This window comes from Bos grunniens, chromosome 9 (genome assembly GCF_055505025.1).
Source record: "Bos grunniens cultivar Pamir isolate PY7600 chromosome 9, Bosgru_T2T1.0, whole genome shotgun sequence".
Taxonomy (NCBI): Eukaryota; Metazoa; Chordata; class Mammalia; order Artiodactyla; family Bovidae; genus Bos; species Bos grunniens.
Genome location: NC_141173.1, coordinates 28,883,474 through 28,903,115, shown reverse-complemented (window position 1 = coordinate 28,903,115; position 19,642 = coordinate 28,883,474). Strand labels below are relative to the sequence as shown.

The 19,642-nt window shown below is 33.6% G+C and overlaps 1 protein-coding gene across 50 annotated transcripts in view; it reads right to left on the bottom strand.

The window, feature by feature from the left end:
- The window catches only part of TRDN (triadin), a 414,935-nt gene that overhangs the window by 95,428 nt on the left and 299,865 nt on the right, over window positions 1-19,642 (bottom strand). For all 50 annotated transcript variants that reach the window (XM_086317033.1, XM_086317034.1, XM_086317035.1 and 47 more), the window contains one exon: window positions 11,747-11,794. In XM_086317033.1, the coding sequence (XP_086173159.1) occupies window positions 11,747-11,794 (48 nt within the window). The remainder of the gene's footprint in view (window positions 1-11,746; window positions 11,795-19,642) is intronic.

Genomic DNA, 19,642 nt, shown 5'->3' with positions numbered 1-19,642 from the left:
ACAGTATGCTTTGCAGAGCATACTTAATTTTAATAATGTCCAACATATCAACTTTTCATTTATGGGTTGTGTCTTTTGTGTTGTATCTAAAAAGTAATCTCCAAACCCAAGATAACCTAGATTCTCTCTTATGTTATCTTCTAGGAGTTTATAGTTTTATGTTTTACATTTAGGTCTATGATCTGCTTTGAGCTAATATTTTGATAAGGATGTAGAATTCTTACCTAGATTCTTTCTTTTTCTTTTTGCTTGTGAATGTTCACTTATTCTAGTATGGCTTGCTGAGAAGACTATCCTTTCTCCATTGAATTGTTTTTGCTTCTTCGTCAAAGACCAGTTGACTGTATTTTTTGTAAAGCTATTTCTGAGGTTTTCCATTTTTGCTTCTTTGTCAAAGATCAGTTGACTGTATTTTTTTTGAGTCTATTTCTGGGTTCTCCATTTTGTTCCATCAATCTGTTTGTTGATTCTTTTACCAACATCACACTGTTGACTACTGTAGCTTTATAATAAGTCTTGAAGTCCAGTAGTCCTAAGATTTTGTTCTTCTCCTTTGATGTTATCTTGGCTATTCTGGGTCTTTTTTTTCTATATAAACTTTAGGATCAGTTTGTTGATATTCATAATATCAGTTTGTCAATACCACTGAGATTTTATCATGATTGCATAGAATCTGTAGATAAAGTTGGGAAGAAGTGACATGCTAACAATTTGGAGCCTGCCTACTCATGAACATAGAATAGATTATATCTTAGATTTATATTTGTCTTTCCTTTTTGGTGCTAATGTAAATAGTCTTGCATTTTTTATTTTATTCATTCCAATTATCATTGCTGGAACATAGAGCAGCTTACTTTTACATATTAACCTTGAGTCCTGCAACCTTGCTATAATCACTGATTAGTTTTAGGAGGTTTTTCTTGATTCTTTATAATTTTCTAAATAGATGACCATATCATGTACAAAGACAGATTTATTTCTTTCTTTCCAATGGGTATGTCTTTTCTTCCTTTTCTTGTCTTATTGCATTAACTAATACTTCCAGTACAATGTCGAACAAGTGTGCTGAGGGGATATCCTTGCCTTGTTTCTTTATCTTAATGGGTAAGCTTTTTGTGACTCAACATTAAATATGAGGTTATGAGTAGGTTTAATTGTAGATATTCTTTATTGAGTTGAGGAAGTTTCTCTTTGTTTCTAGCTTGCTAAGAGATTTTCCATAAATAGTTGCTGGATTTTGTCAAATGATTTTCTGTTATCTATTGAGTTTCTTTTTTGTTTATCTTATTGATGTGATGAATTATATCAATCTATCTTCAAATGTTAAACCTGTTTTGCTTACCTAGAATGAATCCCACTTGGTCATGGTGTATAATTCTTTTTATGCACTGTTAATTTGACTTGGTAATGTTTTCAACTTCTATTTTGATATATGGCAAAACCAATACAATATTGTAAAGTTAAAAAATAAAATAAAATAAGAGAAAAAAATTAAAAAAAATAAATCTTTAATAGTACTTTAAACTTTGTATTGTATGTGTGCATGTAAAAGAAATTTGAGGTCTTAGAGTCTCAAAAAGGCTTTGGTTTGAGTAAAAAACAACAAGAAACTCTGCAGAACAAGAAACCCAAGTATAAATTTCTTCACTTTGGAACAACAGAATTCATTTTGGTATTTTAAAAAGGTAAACTTGATCTAGTCAATGAATATTTATTCAGTGTCTCTTTTGGATTCTGAACTGGGAAAACAAGATGGTTGCCTGGAGTTCAGTCCATGCTGGAAGAACTTCATATAGACAGATTAAGTAGAATGATGGAGACACATACACATACACAGAGTTCTGAGCTCACAGCAGGACTGACAAACTCTACCTGATGCAATAAGAAAAGACTTCACAGAAGTACTGGCATCTATGGTCAACTATGAAATTGCATATAAAATCTGTTATCAAGAAGAGTTGGAAAGACATTTCCAATACAAGGAACAACATAAGAAAACAATGTAGTGTGAAAATTCAGGTGGCATGATTGGTGGGTGTACAAAATGAGTGAGAAGCATATAAGCAAAGGCTAGAAGTCACACTGAGGGTTGGTGGTAAGGAAATCTTCAGTACCTTGCTAGAGAATTTGAATTTATATCCTTCCAGTGATGAGGATGTATGGATGTGAGAGTTGGTCTATAAGGAAAGCTGAGCACTGAAGAATTGATGCTTTTGAACTGTGGTGTTGGAGAAGACTCTTGAAAGTCCCTTGGACTGCAAGGAGATCCAACCAGTCCATCCTAAAGGAGATCAGTCCTGGGTGTCCATTGGAAACTGATGTTGAAGCTGAAACTCCAATATTTTGGCCACCTCATGTGAAGAGCTGACTCATTTGAAAAGACCCTGATGCTGGAAAGATTGAGGGCAGGAGGAGAAGGGGACCACAGAGGATGAGCTGGTTGTATGGCATCACCAACTCAATGGACATGAGTTTGGGTAAACTTTGGGAGTTGGTGATGGACAGGGAAGCCTGGCATGCTGTGGTTCATGGGGTCACAAAGAGTCGGACAATATTGAGTGACTGAACTGAACTGAACTGAACTGAGTGATGACGAGTCTTTAAAAATCTTAAGTCGAAAAATTTTTTTCTGTTATTGTATCAATGCAAATAAAGTTTTGCTCATAGGAGAATATGATACGTACTGAACTGACTGACAATACTTAGAAAGTCATTTTTATTTTGTTTGGAAATAGTCCAAACCAATAGTGAAACCACAATTCACTGACAGTTGTGCTACCCACATTCTCTTCTCTCTTGAGACAATATCTTCTTCTGTTTCATTTTTTATAGATTCTTTTCTGTGAGTGTGTTATGGGCAGAATTTCTGCACCCTCTGAATCATTATCACTGATTCTTATGGCTAAATTAATATTTAGAGAATCTTCATGTCATTTCACTGGACAGTCAATGGCATGCTTTGCTCCAGAGATGTAGTTTTTGAAACTTAAGTAAAACTTACGTGTACATTTTGAAATTCAAGTGAAGTAAATACTTCAAATATTAGGATTCTATTTAGTAGATTTATATAATATTCAGAAGTATTTTCATGTTAGAATCTGAATCTGATTTTCCTGTTTGTATATTTGCACAGATTGTACTTGCAATCAGAAAAATAAGTTTATTCTTCAGCATTTGGGACGAAGTGGAAATGTTTCATGCATGGGAGACATTTCTTACAAATGAGAATTAGACAATATTAAGACTGGAAAAGTCTGTACAGAATGCTTAGTAAAATAATCTCAGCTTGTAAAGGAGGCTTTCAAGCAAGTAACCAGCCTAATGTCACAGAATAAATTTTTTTGGTGTTTTATAAGGGATAGACCAAGCCTTAAGTTTTATTTTGAGATAACTGTATGCTCTATTATTAAGGCAAATTAGTATTTCTAATCATTACTAGGTTTTAACAGCTATTTCTTTTCAAGGACCAACAGTACAAGTGTTAAGTCCAAGCTAAGAATTGATGACCATGATTTTTATTGCCAAGACTTTTAATGAGACTGTAGATGCTTTTTATGAGTTACCTGACCTAGTAGCTCTTTCTGATATGAAATCAAATGAAATGAAACCCCAAATTTGCAAGTCAAAATGATGAAAAAATTTTGAGTTATATTTTGCCATTTCATAATTCCAAAGGAGTATCTGCACTGAATTTTCAGGTTTTAAAAACTGCTTTTCTTTAACATATAATATACCATCATTCTACAAAAAAAACTGGGACAGTAATATAGTCAATTAAGTGCAACCAAATTTTATGTAGAATGGTGAAAATTTTTCATGTTTATTCCTGAAATTAGTTGATCTATAATGTGTACTTTACAATTAGAAGAAAGTAACAATGCATTTTTTATGCAGAGCAGATGATTTCAGATAAAATCTGCAACTTGATTTTTAGAGTATTTTAGCTTAAATTAATTTTTTAGCTTAAACTCCATTAATTTATTATAGGATATGACATAGCAATTGATTTTAAGTAGTTTTATTCAAGTTAGTGTATAGTATATGCCTACTTTTTTTTTTTTTCCTGAATAGGCTTTTGGTAGAAAATGAATTTATACATAAAAGAAAAAATTCAATAAAGAAGGGATAAAAAAATTCTCCCCAAACAATCTCTGTTCTGGCTACTTAGGTTTGTAGCATAGCAGCTTATAATATACTTTCTATTAAAAATTCTTAAAGGAAAAAAGAGAACAAACCCATAGGTTGTTTCAGAATAAAAGTAGGAGTGAAAGCAAATATCAGTAGAAAAGAGAGACAAAATTAGAAGCTCAATATTCTTGAGCTTGTAAGGAAGTATTTTCATGGTATGTTATAAGGTAAACACTACAAAGCATTTCCTCAGTTTTTTATACACTCTAGTGCAGAGAGTTGGACTGTGAAGAAAGCTGAGCACTGAAGAATTGATGCTTTTGAACTGTGGTGTTGGAGAAGACTCTTGAGAGTCCCTTGGACTGTAAGGAGATCCAACCAGTCCATCCTAAAGGAGATCAATCCTGGGTGTTCATTGGAAGGACTGATGCTGAAGCTGAAACTCCAATACTTTGGCCACCTCTTGCGAAGAGTTGACTCATTGGAAAAGACCCTGATGCTGGGAGGGATTGGGGGCAGGAGGAGAAGGGGACGACAGAGGATGAGATGGCTGGATGGCATCACCGACTCGATGGACATGAGTTTGAGTGAACTCTGGGAGTTGGTGATGGACAGGGAGGCCTGGCGTGCTGTGATTCATGGGGTCGCAAAGAGTTGGACACGACTGAGCGACTGAACTGAACTGTACTGAGTGCAGAATAGCAAAGGAACAAACAAAAGTCAATTTTTCTCTCTGGAGAACAAAACTGTTATCTTCAAATATCTATAGTAAATAATTAAAAATAGTTTTTACTGACCAAATCCTGGGGCTAGTGATCAAAATTCTCCGTGAGTAAAAATAAGATTTGCAAGAGAATTTTTATTATAAAGAGGATGAGAATGGTCTTTTATAGATTTAGGGATTTCTAAAGAACCATAAACTTAATATTAAGATGTAAATGATGATCAAAAATATGCACTTTAAATTGCTTTAAAATTATTAAATTACATTAAGTATTGCCAAAAGAAATCTGAAGTGCATTGTCATTAAATTCAGAAAACATATGATAACTTTTCTTCATATTTCACTTTGATTTGACTGGGCTTTAGAAATGGTATATAACTACATTCTATTAGTTTACATAAAGATTGTTGGACCTTAAATCAAGACAAAGTTCCATAATTAAAAGATAGATGTAGCAAGAATATATGCTTGATGTAAAAAGTTTGTTGTTTTTAGGAGCCTAAAAGATAGATACGATTTCCATTAGGAAAGTACTTTGATGAATCATGGAAGGGGTAAAGTATAGACAGAGTCTTCCAGACCCAGGGGTCGAACCCTGGTCTCCCGCATTGTGGGTAGACGCTTTACCGTATGAGCCACCAGGGAAGCCACCATAGACAGAGTAGGACACATTATCCCTGGATACACTGTTCTGGTAATGTCAGGTGACTTAATTTGGCTTATCTAACAGCTAATTCCTCTGAGCCCAGAGTTAGAAAGGTAAGCTGGGGGTAAAAGCGGTGATCCTAGTAATAAAGTACATGGAGAGATTCTTGGGATAATCTTACAGTTTTAGTGTGCTTCTCCATGAAATGCCCACAGTCTCTAAGCAAAGGAATGAAAAAGATAGGCACCTAGGTCACATTAGGCAGAGGAGTGGTTCATTTTCACAGCCAAAAAGCAGAATTATGCAAAATGAAAACTGGAATGTGGATATTACACTATATCTCTCTGTGTGACTTTAACTTGACTATAGAATATCCTAAGGTTCCCTGGTGGCTCAGTGGTAAAGAATCTGCCTGCCAAAGTAGGAGACATGGGTTCAGTGCCAGGGTTGGGAAGATTCCCTGGAGTAGGAAATGGTAACCCACTTCAGTATTCTTGCCTGGGAAAATTCCATGGACAGAGGAGCCTGGCGGGCTACAGTCCATGGGGCGGGGGTGCGCTGGGGGGGTGGCGGCAAGGAGTCAGACATGACTTAGCAACTAAACAACAACAAAATGGTGAAAGAGAAGGGATGAGAAAGAAATTGCCATTCATGAGGTCAAACAACTGTGAGCACATTCTAAAAGTATTAAAACAAGAGTAAGTAATGGTGTAATATGTGAGCAAATGAGATAGTGGAAAATTGCAAAAAATTCTGTTGAAAATATATAAAATATGTAAGCAAGCAGAGTACGGTCACTTTTACAGATGATTCATGAGCTCTGTGTATAGACCATCTTTTCTCCGAAGCCCACTCCATACTCCTCACACCCATTCCCAGCGCCTAGTCTGTTGTGGGCGCTCAATAAATATTAAACAACCAAAGCACAAACTAATGTCAAAAGTTTGAAATTCACAGGAATCAATAGTGTTATTATTATCATTTAACATTTATTGAGGGTCAACAGCATGACTTAGTCCACATGTGAAAATAGGTTATTTTATAACACACATTAAGCAAATAATTAAATACAAGATGTTTCAACTACACTTTCAGTTTTACTCCATTGATCTTAAATGTAAAATTGTTTCTGTTTTTTTATAATGTTGACACATCATGAATTATAAACATTTATTATTTAAATAAGTTTCTGTCAGAGAAATCACTACTGTAGATATTATTAACATTCACTTGAAAGTATGAGATCAATCTACAACAAATACATATCACAGGTTCTAAATAGACCAGTTCACTTACAAAGAATAGAAGAGAATCTGAAAAGTGTCTGAGGACAGTGACAAATACACAAAGCATGTAAATAGCAATTGGGTTTCACTTGCTTCTGCGAGAGTTTAAAACACGAATACAATGACGTGGGATACCACTGTTTACAAAATAGCAAAAAGCCAAAGAAAGACAAAAACTCAAGTGGACACAAATCACTATACTTACAAATTTAGAAATATTTCATTTTAAGCAAAATACAATTTTTATTACAGGAAATGAACTGCATTTGATGTATTTATGATCCACATTCTCTAATTTTACCCTTAATAAAATTACTGTGCTCAAACTTATTCTTGGTGGTTAATAGGCACTTAAATTCTATTTAATCATTTTTCATGAATAGTTTTGTCATGTTTGTACTTAAGTAGATTTTGAAGTGATTTTTAATTGTTAAGAGGATGGAAAACTATCCTGAATATTTCTGTAATGAAATTTTCAGCTTAATTTTGGGGTACTAAATTTTCCAAGTTTATAAAGTATGTTTTCCCTTAACATTTGAGACTTAGAATCTTAGAAATAAGTCATTCTAGACCAGCCTTCTCCTAGAGATTTCATATTCTGATACAAGGGATATACTACTTGAAAACTTCAGTGAATATAAGTTTTTTTATAATTCAAAGGAGTGTAAGATCAGCTAATTCAGCTCTATAATTGTAAAATCAGGAACAAACAATAAGGATAAGGCCTAATGTTGCTATGTTTACACTTATACATTGACCTCACTGGGCAATTACTAAATTTTCTCTTTCACTTTAAGTTTTTAAAAAATTCACAATATAGAAGGTACAATTGCTAAAATGTAATTTATTAAAAATTTTTATCCATATGATGGTTCACCACAAGCAGTTTTGTTATATAAGAATACCTTCTACAAAGATCATAATAATGATGTAATTAATGATCAATTAATATTTAGTTGGGCTTCCCAGGAGGTGCTAGTTGTTAAGAATCTCCCTACCAATGCAGGTAATGCAAGAGCGGAGGGCTCGATCCCTGGGTCAGGAAGATCCCCTGGAGAGAGGAACGGCACCCCACTCCAGTATTCTTACCTGGATAATTCCATGGACAGAGGAGCCTGGTGGGCTACAGTCCACGGGACTGCAAACAGTCAGACATGACAGCATAGCACAGCAGCAGCAGAAGATGTAATTATTAATTTCACCTAGAGTTTTTACTTTAAAATGAGGGTAGTTGGATAATTTAATCAGTTATATTTTGGTTTCTGAGATATTTGGCAACTTTCGCTTCAGAAATCACATGTGATTTACTAAAATATCATAATGGTACAGTATTAGAGACACAGATTATTGAAATCTGCATCACCTAATATTCCTTTCTTCAGGAATTCCTCTATGTTTTATTCAACCCACAAGTATTTATTGAATACTTCCTACATGCCAGCACTGTCAGAGTCCCTTAGAACAAATTCTTAAAGAAAGCTTTAAGTGATATCATGCACAGGTATGAATGAAAGAAAAAGAAAGATGATATGTGAGTGATTTGAATTATTACTATTTTCTTCACCGTTTCACTCACTGTTAGATTGAAATCACTTAGAAGGAAGAAAATTAGAAACAAGGAGATGCTGGGACTCCAATCTACAACTCAGATCATTAAAGTTAATTGTCCTGACTGGTCTCCTGCCGTGCCCTGGTAAGTAAGACATCACTGAATGCTTCCTGAGAGTGCCTGCTTTGATCTTCTGCCTAGTTACAAGCAAATATTACCAAAGATTTTCTTCTGAGAGACAGCAAGATTAAAAAAGAGAGAGGGAAATTGGAGTTAGGAGGACAGGTCAATTTTGAAAAGTAATACCAAGGAGAAAAAAGTACACTAAATATGATAAATTAAATATCAAACAATAAATAAACCAAGCTTAATGAAATGTGAATTAACCAAGCTTAATAAAATGAAACAAACCAAGCTTAATAAAATGAAATTATACTGAAGTGGTTTCCCTGGTGGCTCAGTGGTAAAGAATCCGCCTGCAATGCAGGAGATGCAGGAGCTGCAGGTTCAATCCCTGGGTCAGGAAGTTCTGCTGGGGTAGGAAATGGCAACTCACACCTGTATTCTTGCCTGGAAAATCCCATGGATAAAAGAGCCAGACCGACTACAATCCATGGGGTAACAAAGAGTCGGACATGACTTAGTGACTATATCACCAATGAAATGTGATGTATTCTTTCCAGATATAATATACAATAAATATGAAAACAAATCCTCATACAGTAGAGTGTGTTGTGATGTTCTATCTTTGGCATTCCTTGGCTCTCACCATAAGGACAGCAACATGTACTATGGAAAATATTTGTGTCTCCTGATGCTTCTAGGTAACTGCTTTCTAAACAAAGAGAAATTGCTAATGGTGTTTGTGGTGTGTGTGTATGTGTGTATCTTTAAAGTGGGGAAATTTATAAAGATTTTCTTAACACTCAAAATTCTGGTCTAGCCAAGTACAATCTTTATGAGAAGAACAACTGAAAACCACATGATCCCTCAATGAACTACAGATAAAATTAGAGGTATACTTTTAGACTTTTGCAAAAGTTAAATTAACTAAATTTCTAATTCTTACATAATATGAGGTTCAGTTTACTGAATTACATTAACGTAAAATTTTTTCACCTATCATTATATGAATTTTCCATAGCATAAAGTTTAATTAATGCTTCCCTAACAATCATAATGCAGAATAGGTCCAGAGGTTCAATATACACAATTTTACATAGATCAAAAAATGTATTTGAAACCTATTAAGAATTATGAGTAAAAGTTTGTCCCTAGTAGAGTTTGTAAGTTCAAATTTAAATTAATGAAACTAACTCTTTATAAACCATTTAATTGTACTTCAATGCATTATGAACTAGTTTCAGATTACTTATACTTCTAAATATAACTAAAATCTATATAAAGAAGAGGATTACACAATAGTCAAACATCATCTCAGGAATAAATATTAGAATATTATGATGAAATCTGTACAATGTAAATGATTTATTCTCACATAAATTTTTTAATTTATTAAAATCACAAAATATATTTTCATATAAATTATTTGTCAAAAATATACCATCACAAAAACATTCAAGTTATCCAAATACTCTATTTTTTATGATCTGTATAGTTAAAAAATATGAAGCCATTGCTTTATAATATTTAAAATTGAAATGATTTACTAAATCAATATTAAAAAGTCATTGAAAGACTCATTTTTATATAAGTTAAGAGTGTAAGTGTTTATAAAATAAAATGTATTTAGTAAAAGAATGAATTATAAAATCATCTGAAGGAGTAAATTCATATCTCTAAAAGCCATTTCCAGTCTCTGAACTTTCTGAAGCAACATTATATAATTAATGAAACTGACACCAACATGAAGGTAAAAAGAAATAAAACAATCTGTGTTTAAATCAGTTATATGTTAGGTATTATTATTAGTGTGGGCATTTTATATTCCAGTCAGTCTTCTCTTAATTTGCTGTGGTTATAAAAAGCAATTTGCAAATGCCATAAGATGAGCAGCCCATACCTTTATACTAGCGAGGAGAAAAATTATGAAGCTTAATGAAAACAAAGTGATTTGATTCTCACTTATACTGAAGCGGATTTCACAAGAGAAAAGGCCTCCTAAATCCTAAATACTTAACTAGGGGTTTACATTTTTTCATATCCTTTCACATGTATTTTGAACTCCACATCTTGTCAGACAGGCAGGTCAAGTATAATAAACCCTGTTTTTTAGAGAAGAAATTTAGGCTCAGAATCTTGTCAAAGCCAACAAGTTGAGAATGGGATTCATGCTCCTACACCTCACCTTTATATTTCAGAGACTAATGTATCCACCTCAAAAAGAGGCTGACAGAAACATTCAACCGAACTCTAAAAGCCCAGGTAGTCTGCAGAAACCAAATTTGAAAACTTTTTCAATGTGATTTAATGTGATTTTTATCTTGAAAAGCCCAAGGAAATCAATCCTTGACTAATTTTTTAAATTAGTCAATCCTTAACTTAGTTTACTTATCTGAAGTGTGAGGGTTTGTATGATTTTCTTAATATATTTGTGTAAAAATACCTAAATTTCTGATATTAGGAATTTGTCTCTAAGAGGAGAAATTATTTTCATTTTATTCTTGACAAAATTATGCTAGTTTTAATCTCATCTACTGATTATAATTAATAGTAAATATTATAATATTATAATGTATTAAAAGCCAAAGGATTGAGGGAACAACAATTAAAATTATTAGCAATGTGCACTTTAACAGAAGGTACAACATCACCTCAAATGCTTTTACTCTACTGTGCTGTAGTATTTTCCTCAAGCATATTCTAGAGTGATATATTTATTATATAGCTGCATAAGTAAAAAGAAAATGCATTATTTATAGCATTGTGATTTATAACACTGAAATTTTAGACTTATTGGGAGAATCAATTGCTGAAGTCGTAATACAGACTCAAGTAATTTACTTGTATTGCTGGTTTTTCACTTTGTTTTAACATTATTTTTCAAGCAGTAGAAATTGTTCTTGCATAAACAGAATTGTTTCATCTCTGTTCTTTAAACTATGATCAGCCAGGTGGTGTTAAAACCACAAATCACACAGGAAAAAATGTCTACCAACTGGCCTGAAAATTTTCCTTATTCCCAACAATCTTCAGCATTTTTCTTGATGTAATTAAGCAGTTTGTGGAGCTTTCCTGTTCTGAACTTACACTCAGAGTTTAGTTATACAAAAGAACAAAAACCCAGATTGCCACCTCACATTCTCCCTGGCAGAGAGAAACATGCAAGGACAGTGATAGAGAGCAATCGATTTAAAGGTTATTGTCGTCCGCCTGTCTGAATCCAGTGTTTTCCTCCTCACGTTGTTGTCTTTCTAAAGAAGATAATGTCAACCTCCTTCATTTTTTTTTACCTTGCTCCACTGTCTTGGTTGTTTTCTCTTCCTTCTTTCCAGGTACAGCTGCAAAGCAGAGATAAGGTTTAAATAAAAGTTCCAATGGAAATGCTGCTTCTGCACTAAAAGGCATCTTGTAACTCATTCAATGCCAAAGATTTCTTCTAAACAGACTATTTTAAAGCTTTTTCAATACTTCTCATTTCTCTGTAATTCAACAGAAACCTACTATTATAAGTCTGCTCTTAAAGAATTAGAGAAATAAAAATAATCCCTTGCCCTCTTCTTACTAGTTTTTACATACTGTTTCCCACTTTATTCTCTTACATGTTGCTTTGATAAACAAGCTCTGTGAGGAGTTCTGCTTGACAGGATTATGATTAATCGACTTACATTCCAGGTTATTGCTGGAACCACTTGGCATCTTGAAAATGTCAACTAGGTGCTCCTTTAAATTCATGCTTAATATCACTTAATCAGCTCAAAGGACAGTGTAGTCATGCTTGAGATTTGCTTAAATATTAAATGAAGTCATCCCAAATCACAAGTAACCAAAAAAAAAAAAAAAAAAAACAAGTATCACTTTGGTACTGTTTCCGATGAACTACTGAGATTTTACTGCTGCTGGTGGAGCAGTAAAATTATGTTTACCTGTTTATACATCCAAGAAATACAGTTCAGACAAAGTCAATGTACTGAAATAACTGATTAAAGCAAGGATCTTCAGAGGACATTGGCAACTATTAGAAGAAGGATGAATGGGAAACTGAATATTGCCATAATACCCAAGTATACCCTCAAGAGCTGCGCAGGGAAAACTGCAACTTTGAAGCGAAAATTTTGTTGTCACCAACTTAACACACTGATGAAACTTAGAACCACTCATCCATAATGGGACATCCAGATATTCAGTGCTTCTAATGACACACAATATGATATACAACAGTATCACCTCTGAAGTACCCTTGCCGAAGCATTCAAATGGAATCAAGTTAAGCCAAAGATTTAGTTTAATCAAACATGGGATATAAAGAACATATTAAAAAATATTCTGAAGAAACAATTATAGAAAACCTAAAGTGTCTGCAGTGTAAATGACCATGATCTTTTCAAAAAGTTAATGATATTAACTAGAGCAAAAAAAGGGAAAAGTTTTATATAAAACTTGCTAAATTCACTCAGTTGTAAGAGTTCATCTGTAGATTCTTTAGAAATTTAAAAAAAATTAAAAAAGAATTTTTCAAATAGACAATTTCACCTGTGAATAAAGTTATATTTTTAATTTTTTTATTTATGTACAAATTACTTCTTTTTATCACTTTATTGCAAGGGATGGAATACCCAGTATAATGTTTAATACAAGTGCTGATAGCAGACATCCTTGTCTTTTCCAATTCTCAGTGAGAAATCTTTCCATTTTTTCCATTGAGTATAATATTTGTTAATAGTTTTTGTATATATATTTTCAGAATAGGGAAGTTTCTTTCTACATTAATATGAAATACATCAAATGCATCATTTATGAAAGGTTTAATTTACCTTTATATTATTATGGTTAATTATGTTGATTTTTGAAATTGCATTCCAGAAATAAAACCAACTTGGTTGCATGTTGTCTTCTGCATGTAATATCAGGCTTTTTTTGTTGTTCAGTTGCTAAATCCTATCCAATTCTTTGTGGCTTCATAGACTGCAGGCTTCCTTGTCCTTCACCATCTCCTGGAGCTTGCTCAAACTCATGTCCATTGAATCAGTGATGCCATCCAACCATCTCATCATCTGTCACCCCCATCACCTCCTGCCTTCAATCTTCCTGGCATCAGGGTCTTTTCTAATGAGCCAGGTCTTTGCATCTGGTGGCCAAAGTATTGGAGCTTCAGCTTCAGCATCAGTCCTTCCAATGAATATTCCAGAGTGATTTCCTTTAGAATTGACTGGTTTGATCTTGCAGTCTAAGGGACTCTCAAGAGTCTTCTCCAGCACCACAGTTCAAAAGCATCAGTTCTTCAGTACTCAGCCTTCTTAATGGTCCAACTCTCACATTCATACTTGACTACTGGAAAAACCATAGCTTTGACCATATGGACCTTAGTTGGCAAAGTAATGTCTCTGCTTTTTAATATGCTATCTAGGTTTGTCATAGCTTTTCTTCCAAGGAGTAAGTGTCTTTTAATTTCATGGCTGCAGTCACTATCTGCAGTGAATTTGGAGCCCAGAAAAATAAACTCTGTCACTGCTTCCATTGTTTCCCAATCTATTTGCCATGAAGGGATGGGTCTGGATGCTATGATCTTAGTCTTTGAATGCTGTTTTAAGCCAGCTTTTTCACTCTCCTCTGTCACTCTCATCAAGAGGCTCTTTAGTTCCTTTTCACTTTCTGCCATAAGGGTGGTGTCCTCTGCAGATCTGAGGTTATTGACATTTTACTGGCAATCTTGATTCAGGCTTGAACTTCATCCAGTCCAGCATTTTGCATGATGTACTCTGCACATAAGTTACACAAGCAGGGTGACAATATATAGCCTGGAAATACTCCTTTCCCAATCTGGAACCAGTCTGTTTTTCCATGTCTGGTTCTAACTGTTGGTTATTGACCTGCATACAGGTTTCTCAGGAGGCAGATAGGGTGGTCTGGTATTCCCATCTCTTGAAGAATTTTCCACAGTTTGTTGATATCCACACAGTCATATGCTTTAGCATAGTAAATAAAGCAGAAGTAGATGTTTTTCTGGAACTCTCTTGCTTTTTCTATGATCCATCATCAGATGTTGGCAATTTGACTTCTGGTTCCTCTGTCTTTTCTAAATCCAGCTTGAACATCCTGAAGTTCATGGTTCACATACTGTTGAAGCCTACCTTGTAGAATTTTGAGCATTACTTTGCTAGCATGTGAAATGAGTGTAATTGTGTGGTAGCTTGAACATTGTTTGGCATTGATTTTCTTTGGGGTTGGAATGAAAACTGATCTTTTCCAGTTCGGTGACCACTGCTGAGTTTTCCAAATTTGCTGACATATTGAGTACAGCACTTTCAAAGCATCATCTTTTAGGATTTGATAGTAGCTTAGCTGGAATTCCATCACTTGTATTAGCTTTGTTCATAGTGATGCTTCCTAGGGCCCACTTGACTTCACATTCCAGGATGTCTGGCTCTAGATGAGTGATCACACCATTTGGATCACACCATTCATATTGATCAACATTTGGAGGGGTCTATTTTAGGGAAAAAAGTAGATTTGTGCTGCATACCTTCAGAGATTCCAGCTACTAAGGAAACAAAGTAGCTACCATTATTATACAGTAATGCCTTGATTATGGACAGAGAGTCCTGAAATGAACTGTGAGGTGGAGAAGTTGGTTTTCCATAGTTTCAGGTTTGTTTTCTTTTTATTTACTTTATCACTGTTTAATTTACCTGCAAAGTTCCAGCCTATAGCAAACTTCAATCTCACTTTTATTACAAAGATACCAAAAGATGCTTTCTCAAATTAAAGCTAGTGGCTTTAGTATTTATGTCTTACTATATAATACTATTGAGGTAACATTGATTAATAATGTTATGTAACTTTCATGTGTACAAGATTATATTTCTACTTTTGAATACATTACAGAATGCTCACCACCAAAAATTTAGTTTCCAATCATTACTATCATATTTACACATTCATCCCCCCTGCACCTTCCCCACCATTCTGATCTCTCTATCTACATGTTAGGTTTTGTTTTCTTTGTTGACTTATTTTAGTTTTCTGTTTTTTATATTCTACTCATGAGTAAAATTAGGTGATACATGCCTTTGTCTGACTTAATTCACTTGATGTTACTTGCATGTGCCACAGCACTTTAAATATGTCTAAAATTAATCTTGTCTTCTCTCACAAAATAGTTTATTTTTATCTTTCTTTTTTATTTTTATTACTCATTATTACTCATTTTATTACTCATTTTCATTTTTATTATTTCATATTTATATTAAATAATATTCTTCTAGTTGTTGTTGTTTAGTAGTTAAGTTTGTCTGACTCTTTGTGACCCCATGGACTGTAGCCCACCAGGCTCCTCTCTCCATGGTATTTCCCAGGCAAGAATATTGGGGTGGGTGGCCCTTTCCTCCTCCAATATTCTTCTAGTACTCAGCTTCAAAACTTTTTATTAGATAATTTCTGAATTTTTCCCTTGTAAAGTTGGACAGTTGTCAAGTTCCATAGAATCTATTTTATAATAGTGCTCATATAATATCCCTTCTTTCCAATTTCATGACTAATATCAGATCCTAATGCATATTGTCTACATCATTGCCAAAATGTCCTAACTAGCCTCAGTTCAGTCAGTCAGTTGAGTCGCTCAGCTGTGTGCAACTCTTTGCAACTCCATGGACTGCAGCATGCCAGGCCTCCCTGTCCTTTGCTAAATCCCAGAGTTTACTCAAACTCATGTCCATTGAGTCAGTGATGCCATCCAACCACCTCATTCTCTGTCATCCCCTTCTCCTCCTACCTTCAATCTTTCCTAGCTTCAGGGTCTTTTCAAATGAGTCAGTTCTTCATATCAGTTAGCCAAAGTATTGGAGTTTCAGCTTCAGCATCAGTCCTTCCAATGAATATTTAGGACTGATTTCCTTTAGGATGGACTGGTTGGATCCCTTGAGAGTCCAAGAAACTCTCAAGAGTCCTCTCCAACACCACAGTTCAAAAGCATCAATTCTTAAATGCTCAGCTTTCTTTATAGTCCAACTCTCACATCCATACATGACTACTGGAAAAACCATAGCTTTGACTAGACGGACCTTTGTTGGCTAAGTAATATCTCTGCTTTTTAATATGCTGTCTAGGTTGGTCATACTTATCTTCCAAGGAGCAAGCATCTACTAATTTTCTAAAGCAAAGGTCTGAGTATCATTCTTATACTTACAATTCTTCATTGACTCCCTAGTGCTCATAAGATAGAGCTGAATTTTAAAATCAGGCCCCCTTACAGCATTATTAGCACAAGTTGTATTAATTCATATTGTATTCTTGAGATTGTTATTACTCTTCATAGACATGCAGTTTCCCTCTGCTTTGCCTTCCTCTGTTACCTAGGCCCAAGATACTCTTTAAACTAATTATTATATAACTAAAGTCTACCTGTTATTTATGGCTTAAATTTAAAAGTCACCTTTTACAGCAAATCTTTTGCTTTTCCTCAGGTAAGAATAATTTTTAAACTCCTATGGCATTTTATCTCTATTTATCTATTTACCCTGTTGGCTTTCAAACGTAAACTATGATCATATGGAAAACATTTAGCTGAAAGCAAAAAAAGAAAAAAAAAAAGAGGCCTAAATAACTCATGGTGTCAATCAAGATTCATATATTCATGATTTTAATTGCTCAAGTAATATCTGAATATTTCCTTAAGTTTTCACATAGTGTATGACCCACAAGTATATGTTGAATGAAAGTGAAAGGTATTTGAAAACTTCAAAACAAATATAAAACAGTAAGATAATTATCATATTGATAATTTAATACTATATATATCCAAATAAAATTTGACTTAAAAGCAAGCTTAAGATTAAACAATTTATACTAGATATAAACTGGCACACTGTGATTAATTTAAAATATTTAATTATTTTTCTAACTTTGAACATTTAAAACGATTGTAAAATCAGTAATTTCCACTTAACATTGTAACACAGTTCCTAGTTCAAGCCTCAATATAGAATAACAAAGTCCAGTATCTTAAAAACAAAGAAAGCCTAAAGGAGATTGGGGGCTGGTTACTATATATATGATAAAACAATATATATTTCATGTGTGATTAATCACCACTGATAAGGAGAAATGAAACTACCTGACAATGAGAAGAGTCTCCTTTGAATGTTATTTGTCACTTGTCAGACTGGTCCCTACCTGAGTTTCAAAATGTTTATGATGGCTTTGGAAGGAACACTTGTTTCTGTTCATTTTCTATAGCTGGAAGGAAATCTAATATGTAGAGTCATATTTAAATTAATGATTGAGGTATGAGATCTAATTAACTAGAGGCAAAGTAAATAATGCCAATATTCCATTTTCATAAACAGGTTATTTACCTCCTTGCATTTCATTCTGAGCCTAGCAATCAGTTCTAATTAATCCCAACCAAAATGTTTGGCCTTACTCTAAACTCAGAGATCATTCTTGGTTGAATATTTCAGTGAATTCACTTAATTAAGATTCAATATTAATTCAGTATGTCTGTTTACTCGAATGGGACTTGACTAACTCCATATTATGTGTGCTCATATTTCTACCCTAAATATCTAGGCTCCAAGTGATTCAGAGTCTGTGTATGGGTCAGCTACTAGTTTTCGAATCTTTCCTTTTAACTCTGTCTCCAGACTGTCTTGACAATCAAAGATTTCTTGACGCTCAATATGTGAAATCTAATTCCAGATAAAATCCATATAACTCCTACTTGGACATCCCACTGGTTTCATTCATGGCTGAAGATTTTGAATACAATTCTGCCTTCCTTCTGTTCTTGCTTTAACATATATAGATGTACTTACCTTATAGTTACTTACTAGATCCATGTACCCTGTATCCATTCCTAGATTATGACTTTCTCTGAATCTGTATTTAGACCCTTAGCCTTGTTATTGACACCATGGAATTATCCATTCTGAAGCACCCAGGTTTTACTCACACATTACACTTAATGCTGACAAGCAAAAGTGATTTTAGAATAAGTCCTCATAAAAGAATGACATATATTAATATGGGCTTCCAATAAATTCAAGTCTCTGCCACTTACGGCAAATTGATACCTAGTAAAACATGTCAATGAAACAGGTATCGTGGTCACTTATCACAAAAATGACATCACAAATACTAGGTTACTAAGAAAAGAGCCGTCTAGGAAACAGATTTTATTTCTGTCTACTATAAATTCAGAATAATAAGTAGAATTATATTTGAAAAAGAAAACCCATTAAATAATTCAACTGATTCTAATTAGGTATTATCTTACAGTACAGTTTATATTTCCTTTAAGTACCTTTTAATTTTTTGTCTTTCATTAGTATATACATGTGTATAGTAACTTGTACACTAATTTATATAACTAACATATTAATTTATAGTTTATTAACTAATATATACATTTATCAATGTATCCACATATTCATTTATATATATGTATAAATATAACTTGGGAATGTGGATATGTATCATATATATTTTATATCTCCCTATAGTCCTGATGCATATTTTCCTAAAGAGCATATGCAATAAAGAGCTTTTAAGAAGAAAAATGTTAAGTCATTTTAGTGGCATATATGGGAAAGGGTATGTGTGTAGTGTTTGTGTGGGTGTGTGTGTGTGTGGAGGATAGGGTTGCTAAACTGTGTCTTGAGATTCTTACAAAGACACTGGATATATTATTGATTTCATTTCTATTTGTAAAGCAAAATCACAAATTTAAAAATTATCCCAGTTTATTTTGAATGGAGAATATGTAAATTTCTCATCATACTGAATATTTTTAACATATATTAATGTTCTTAAAGTTATTCTTTAGACTGTCAACTAAGAAGAGTCAATATTCACATAATGGTTGCTTCTGATTAGATGTGACAAGAAAAATAGATTTAAAAACTTAAATTCCAAGCTTCCTAATATGTTTCCTTCCGGCAAGCATCCCAAGGAATGTAATTTCTAATTTTACACTATTCTTACATAAAGTGAGCATTGTTCATGGAAGTTCTACTGGTCAAAGTTCTGTTTGTTCAAACCCTAAACATATAAATCAGTGTACTAAGTTTGAATGCTCTCCAGATGATTGGATCCTGTGGAGTTTACACAGTTGCATTTCTTCACTTTATTTTCAAAAACTAACTTAAAATTGGACTATAATTACTATCTCTAGTTTATGACCCTAAAAGAAT